The sequence below is a fragment of the Alosa sapidissima genome, chromosome 21 (assembly GCF_018492685.1).
Source record: "Alosa sapidissima isolate fAloSap1 chromosome 21, fAloSap1.pri, whole genome shotgun sequence".
Taxonomy (NCBI): domain Eukaryota; kingdom Metazoa; phylum Chordata; class Actinopteri; order Clupeiformes; family Clupeidae; genus Alosa; species Alosa sapidissima.
In genome coordinates this window covers 6687257-6694864 of record NC_055977.1, presented here as the reverse complement: position 1 = coordinate 6694864, position 7608 = coordinate 6687257, and the positions used below count along the sequence as shown (strand labels likewise).

Genomic DNA, 7608 nt, shown 5'->3' with positions numbered 1-7608 from the left:
GTTTAGTGACATATCAGGGCCATTTTATGATTAATTGAAATACATTTCTTACATATGGTTCCTTTAAACTGGGAAGTTTGGTACAGTAAGTGCAACTGAAATGGAGAACATCGTATGAAAACTTTTTTGTTTGTTGGGAAAACGGCCTATAGAGATATGTATTGTATTGACCAATGTCACTAAAACCAACAGGAACAAATTATTGTTTTACTTCTTAAGACCCTATATCAAGATATTACAGTCTTAAAAGACAGGCACCCAAATTGGATACATTGGCCTACTCTGTGGGCTGTAATCCAACATTTTAAAGTGTTTCTATGCATATTTGGATCTGATATACCGATGCAAAAAGAATGAAATAACTAAATCCAGTTGTTTATTTAGGTTTGGAAGGTTCAGAATCTGCACAAGCAATGTGTGAAAGTTTGCTTTTATCCTACAAGTTTGGGACCTCTTACCACAATATCAAAGCCAATGTGCAAAACCAAAATATGACACATGCTGTATGCTTTATTAAGACCTCTAAAAAAAACTTTTTTTTTTGTGGAAATAGGAAAAAGACAGAACATTGATCAAGTCATCCCAGAGCCAACCTCTACCTTTACAATTGCTCCATGTGGTTCCTTCAGATTGCCTTTGCTATTACTAGCCTATAATGTCCACTTTTGTCCACATTTTTAAAAACATCAAGCACAAGTGGAAATGGAAACAGCGCTCCAAAAAGAAAAAGGAGGGTTTCGTTTTCCACTACAAAGAGAATTTTCTAGTTTGTACTTTTGTCTGCTCTGCTAGGCGTCAGCAGTTGTCAACTGTCACATTCAGAAATGAACATTGGCCTTTTAGAAAATCTCAATGCACAAAATTAGTTGAGCAAGAGTTGCATATGGAACTGAGAAAGTTTGGAAGAATTGGTATTGAATGTTGTAAGGTATCCCCATCCTCTGATTTGGGAAGTGTGAGACACGTTTCAAGGTCAACAGTTTGCAATTATCCTAAAGAAACCAAACCCTTATATTATGTGTACTTCTTTTGTAAAGTTCCTTGTTGTGCCTTCCTGGAGACTGCACTGAACCATGGCTGGACAACAACATTCTCAGGGTATGATGCTCTTTGTAATGGCTAAGAAATATGTCAGATAAATTAAAATGCTTTGAGAGGTATATTCATTTATTGTGCATTTTCTCTTTTTATCTCTCTGTTTTAGGATACACTTTCAATATATCAGCAAAGAATAGAGAAATTGTTAACCATCCTATCATTATTGGCAACAGAGTAGGGAGTGATATTCAATGTCCAATGAACATCACTGGTATGAAAAACAGATACAAGCATGCATGCAATTCACAAACACACCTCAATTTTCAAATCCATAAACAAGACGCATACAAATGATTTTCTTTTATTAAATTTCTTTCAATTAAAAGGTGCTCTAAGCGATTCTGGGTAACATCACTTCAGTTGACTTTCAAACAAAAGATCTAGAGCGATTTAGCTCGGTACTTCCTACCTCTCCCTCCCGTGCTGCTCCTATAGTTGAAACTCTCCTAAACGCGGATCTCTTCTGTGATTTGCTGGTACAATTTGTATGTTTTTATCGGCTAGGTTTGCCCAGGTTGTTTTTGTTGCTGTTTTTGGAGCCTGGGCTGTCCACAGAGATTGCGTTTTTTTTACAGAGTATTCAGGATACAGACAGCTAGCGGTTGGTTAGGTGATGTTCGCAGTAAGTGACATAAAAAGGTTTAGCCTAAAAAACATGGACTGTACCATTGCTTAGAGCACCTTTAGTTAATTTACTTCTTTGTTAGTCTTTTGACTGTGGTATTATATATGTTTTTTCTACTTTTTTTCACCAGAACCATTAGGTGATCAACAAATAACACATGCACCCCAAGTCATCGATAACCAAGTTAAAGGCACCATCAACACTGACGTAACTTATAGTGAAGGGGTAAGTCCGAGGTTCCTTTAATATCTTGAGATGAAACATATAGTGGTAAAGGATATGATGTAACATATCTCTAACTTATCCACCTCAGGCCTTTATTTTAAAATAAAATGGAATATACAGTATGAATCAATTCAATAATGTACCACTGTATTATTCAATGCCGTAACATTGTAGAAGATGCCTTATCACCAACACAATCATGACTGCTGTTTTTTAGGCCAGACCTCAGTGAGCAAGGCTTTGCCTCTCTTCCCAGATGAAATGCTACCCCAAGAACTCAATTTTTTATTTTATTTTTTTGCATTTGTTTGGTCTACTTTGATCCTGTTAAACTCCCTGTGTATATTTTTTTGCTTTATTTGTTGTAGATATAATTGTATAAAGGGGCAAAAAAACATGTTAATATCTGTTTTAGGCTATCTCATGATTTCCAGAGTCTTGAGATAAGTCTGAATTAAAGCCTCATTGACTGTATTTCAATACAATACAGGCCTACACCTTGAGTCGACATAATGCAGTAATTGACATCAATCTTTCCATTTATATAACTGGAACTATGACATCTGTAACAAGGGGTTTTGTATTTATTCCAAATATTAGCTTACACTTATAAATAAATAATAAATGTTAAAAGTTACTAACCTGTGTCATATTGTGTGTTCCTTATTCAGTCAACCAATAGGAGCGTGGTTCTCAGCAGTGGTTCTCCACAGGGGGAGCTCAGGGTCAACTAAGGGGCCTTAGGGAGGTCAAAGGTCAAAATTTCTAGGCCAGGTCCTGCCAGCTACAAAAAGGGCAATGTGGAGAATAAAACACAGGTGTTGTTGATCTCTTTAGCCTACTATTTCTTTAAACCACACCGACTGTTTGATGTCATACAAAAATGAAGGTGATAAACTTAATGAAGGCATATGACCTGTGTAGCTACCAAAGAATATAAGGTCCATAAGCATAGGCCTAGATTAATGGACAATATTCTATTGAATACATTCAAATTGTGTGACAGGTTTTTCCAAATCGCCCTCATAATGAGCTTGACTTTGGATGTGACTGCGCTTCTACAAAGACATTGATAAGGTCTTATCCTCTGATGAATCTTGAGATTATTTCCCAGCAGTATGCAAGTCATTTAATGTTTTTCCTCATAGACCCCCTCAATGTTATCACCCAGAGCCTATAGGTTGGGTGCGCGCGCAGCATTGGGTCAGAAAAATGGCACAGCTAATAGACCGGCATGTTGAGCTGTCAAGATATGCACTCATTGTTGCCAAATGGCCACAAACCGTATACCTTAATAAATTAGTCTCAACTAATGTAGGCAGCCGTGGCCCACTGGTTAGCACTCCAGACCTGTAACCAGAGGGTTGCCGGTACGAGCCCCAACCAGTGAGAACGGCTGAAGTGCCCTTGAGCAAGGCACCTAACCTCACTGCTCTCCGAGTGGGCTGTTGTCAGCTGCCTGCGCCGGGATTGGTGTGTGCTTCACCTCACTGTGTGTTCACTGTGTGCTGAGTGTGTTTCACTAATTTACAGATTGGGAAAAATGCAGAGACTAAATTGCCCTCACGGGATCAAAAACAGTATTTATACTTATATTGATTGTCTGCCTGATCCTGAGCTGATAACAGAATAGACGACATTAGCAAGTGGCCAGAGATTCATTAGCCCAACATATACGGCTATCTGGTTGACAACCCCAGCGTGTGTACATGTAAAAAAATAGTAGGCCTACAAGTAAGCATTTTTCTTGATGTTTTCTTGATGTTTCAGTCAATTCACACACACACACAATTCAATGGGATGGAAATCCTTCTGACCACAACAACATGCACTCACCTTTTCTATGACGTGGGCCATGAAGGGGTCTAAAGCGTACACCGGTCAATGAGCTGAGATTTCAGACACAAGCTTTCTACTCAGCATTTGTGAGGGTTTCTCTATCTACATGACCCGATGGCTGATGAAGGAAACATTACCCACATGTAGGCCTATTATTCCTTTTACAGTAATGGCAATGTCATAATTGGGCTTACCACACCTTAAAACATAGGAATCCATGCCTCATTTGTTATTTGTTATACCGTTTTTAGATTTTCAGCTATGTCAGTGTTCTGCTTAATTTATACACATTATTTTCTCAAACGCCATGTCTGATATAAGACTGAAAATCACCCCCTCTAAATCAGATAATATGGGTAAATGATACATTTTCTGAATCCTTAGGGTCATGCCAGTATTTCAGTGTTTGGATTTTGTTTCTCTGATGCTCCCTGGTGCCACAGGATTAAAATACAAAAGATGACTTAGGCGGAAATGGCAGGAAAATGTGTGTGATTAAAGGTTTGAAGAGCTCCAGGGTTGGCTGTACTTATCCAAAATGTTCACAATAAATGAAAGCTCAGAGTCTCCCCTTTAACATGATACCAAACATAACAAAATAAAATATTCCAATATGTCCAATATAGATTTTCAGCTATGTCAGTGTACTGCTTGATTTATACACATTATTTTCTCAACCTTAGTTTACATTTTGTGTGATAACTCAAAACAGCTACTCTTGTCAGATGGCCATCATACATCATTGAAAAGCTGAGATTCCAGGCTTTCAGAAAAGGTATGGTAGCCTTTGCCACTATTTTCGGTAGCGACCAACCCCTCTGGCTCACGGACTATATGGCTTTTTTAGACAAACTTCTGATAGGCCTATCTCCTCAAGATATGAATTAAAGACTTCCCACTCTGACAGCAGAGGTAGGCTAATATCATCAGCTAGTCTTTCAGTGTAGGCCTACAGTGCTAACCTGTAGGGCCTAATGAACATTGAACTGTGATTTAATGGGGTCAGTCTTTAAACAAGAAAGAATAGTGTAAGGCTAGTCTAATGTTTTTCTTTAATGCCTACATGGATGACACCATGGCTACACTATCATAAATTACATAGAGTAAATAAATCTTACCATTAAAACATTACACATTCACTGGAATCTATGACTTGAACTTCTTCTCATGTACAATGGGCGTGTCAAACATAGGCCTACGCAGCCAGAGGGGGAGGAGAAATCAGCGGAAGAGGAAAACCGCCATCTTCGTGAGGTCTTCATTCGTGGTGAGTCAGTATTTCATGAAACAGTCTGAAATGAGACATAGCAGTGGACTAACACGACAAACCATGCCGATATGGTCAAGGTCTTTAACAGTGCAGAATATTTGGAACCGTATTCCCTTCAAAATTGATTAATTGTGCTTGCACGGTGTTTCGTAGCCTGCCTCCTCCCGCCAGTAACGGTAACGTTGCACAAACGTGTCATTGATATTATTTGGTAAGCTCTTTGGTACGGTTAGGTTAGGTACACCATTAGATAAAGTTCGAGGAAAGACAATAGGTATTTTGCTGCAAGATTTGCAATCAAATTCGACAATATTCGGAGACTCGTTGTTACAACTGACCCTTCTCAGAGCTTCAGACTCAGAGTAGACTAACGTAAGATTTGACTTGTTTGCTCTTAATGCGCATGCGTAGCTGACTGTCAGGACTAACTGAACATTAATACTCAATTATAACATTAATTATTCATATTATTAATACGTTGAACGTGTAAATGTGATTTGCATGCCATCTTTTCTGCAGTGTTTTTCAATAATTAAAAAAGGGTGATCGTATCATGGGTCTATATGATCCTGGTTTAGTTTGAATGTTTGGCTGCATTGGAACGTGAATGATTAATGTCTTCTGCCCATAGTGACGAAATGACCTTACAGTTCTTCAGTGTCTTTTGTGAGGCTTTTAATTTAATCTAATTTTACTCACCTGTACTGATCCATCCCTGGCTGACCCCAGATGCCGAGACACTGTTCTGCTGGTGGCTGCAAGTCCCGTGACACCAGAGACTCCCGGAAGGCTGGCATCACTTTCCACAGGTCAACTGAATGACTCAATTCACTATTATTTACCCCAACCTGATTACACAAAATACATTTCAGAGCTTAACATTAACTTCAGTGTCCAAATGGCAAATACACAGTAGTCTGTAGATTTCTTGCTTGAAATTGGTGTACCTCCTTCAGTTATTCAGTCAGAGAAGGGGGGGGGGGTGTTTCCCCTAATTGTGAAATAAATGATCAGTAATTTAGAGACATTTAGGAAAGTTTTAAGTGTCATATCTGATGTACTGCACTGTGGCGCTCACCTGTGATTTGCTGCTAGGTTACCCAAAAGGGAAAACCCCCGACGGGCCCTTTGGATCCTCAACTCCAGACGCACAGACCCGCAGGGACAAGGCCAGTGGGACCCCCAGAGTGACTTCATCTACTTTTGCTCCAAGCACTTCACCAAAGACAGCTTTGAGCTCTCGGGAGTCAGGTCAGGTCTCTTCTTAGTGTTTTTTTAATAACGTGCCTTATATTATATTTTACAATCTGAAGATTCGTTGACAATGACTCGAATTCTTCATTGCATTAATTTATTAATTGCATTATAATAAGACCAAATTATTTGAGAGGATGTAATCCTTTCATTTATTTGTATTTGTTTTATTTGTCCATCAGTGTATTTAGGCTCAAAAGATTATATTGTTATATTGCAACATTGTGAAGGCATGTCATAGCCTAGTCCAAACCACACATCACATCCGCGGATTGGCAAACATATAAGCCATTCTCAAAAAATCTATTTTCAGTAACTCTGCTGACTGTTATCTGAACTGTACAGTGAGTCTGGCATGAGTAATTGTTGCCGTTATAATTCCGGAAATGTCCTTTATTTGACCTAATTTGTTATATAAGACCCTACCCCATCGAATGACACCACTGAGACTCATTGAATTTAGCCAATTTGTTTTATAAGACCCTACCCCATCGAATGACACCACTGAGACTCAATGAGATCAATCATCCTGTCTGATGTGTAGGCTTTTTTCAAGCCTACTACAACATGTGTACAAAGCACTGTTACCCTCCTTTCTTAAAATATGTTGCACTTTCAATGAACTCTTGTGCTATGCAGTTTGGTACAAATTACAAATTCAGCTGATTTTAATTTCCTTGTGGAGTTGGACTTAGTAACCCCCACACCAAATACTCTTAAGTCTTAATTTAATGCACCAGGAGATAGTGTTTACTAGACATACATAACACAGTGGCCATAATGTAATATAAGACATGTGTTTTTCATTGACACCAAATTGACCTTTACGATAAACTGTCCCTCCCCATACGGCTGTGCAATATGACCAAAATCTTATATCATAATATAGGACATATATTATAGGTAATTTTATATCCCAATGACAACACATATCATGATATAGAGTATTTTCTTTAATATAACTAATCATGTGGAAATGTCTATTTTGTATTACATTTTGAAGTAACAAACAAAACCTAATGTGTATAAATGTATGTCTATTTCAGCAACCTGTCAATAGTTATTGAGAGATTTTTACATTTGGCTTTATGGTGGAGGCCATTTCATTTAATGTCAAAAATACTAATCATGCAACTAGTTCTGTATCATCAATATCACAATATGGTTGAATTTCTTATCACAGGAAAGAATTATCACGATTTATTCCGCTGCTTGGTTGACTTCCCCATTGTGCTGGCAGAAAGAAGTAGTTCTACAAACAATACAGTTTTAGATATTAAAACGTTTCCATTATAAC

The 7608-nt window shown here is 38.2% G+C and overlaps 1 protein-coding gene across 1 annotated transcript in view; it reads left to right on the top strand.

Annotated features, from left to right (window-relative positions):
• The first annotated feature begins 4626 nt into the window (after positions 1-4626).
• The window catches only part of thap7 (THAP domain containing 7), a 6489-nt gene continuing 3507 nt past the window's right edge, over positions 4627-7608 (top strand). The window contains exons 1-3 of the mRNA XM_042077469.1: positions 4627-5054; positions 5787-5866; positions 6153-6308. Coding sequence (XP_041933403.1) covers positions 4962-5054; positions 5787-5866; positions 6153-6308 — 329 coding nt within the window. The 5' untranslated portion in view covers positions 4627-4961. The remainder of the gene's footprint in view (positions 5055-5786; positions 5867-6152; positions 6309-7608) is intronic.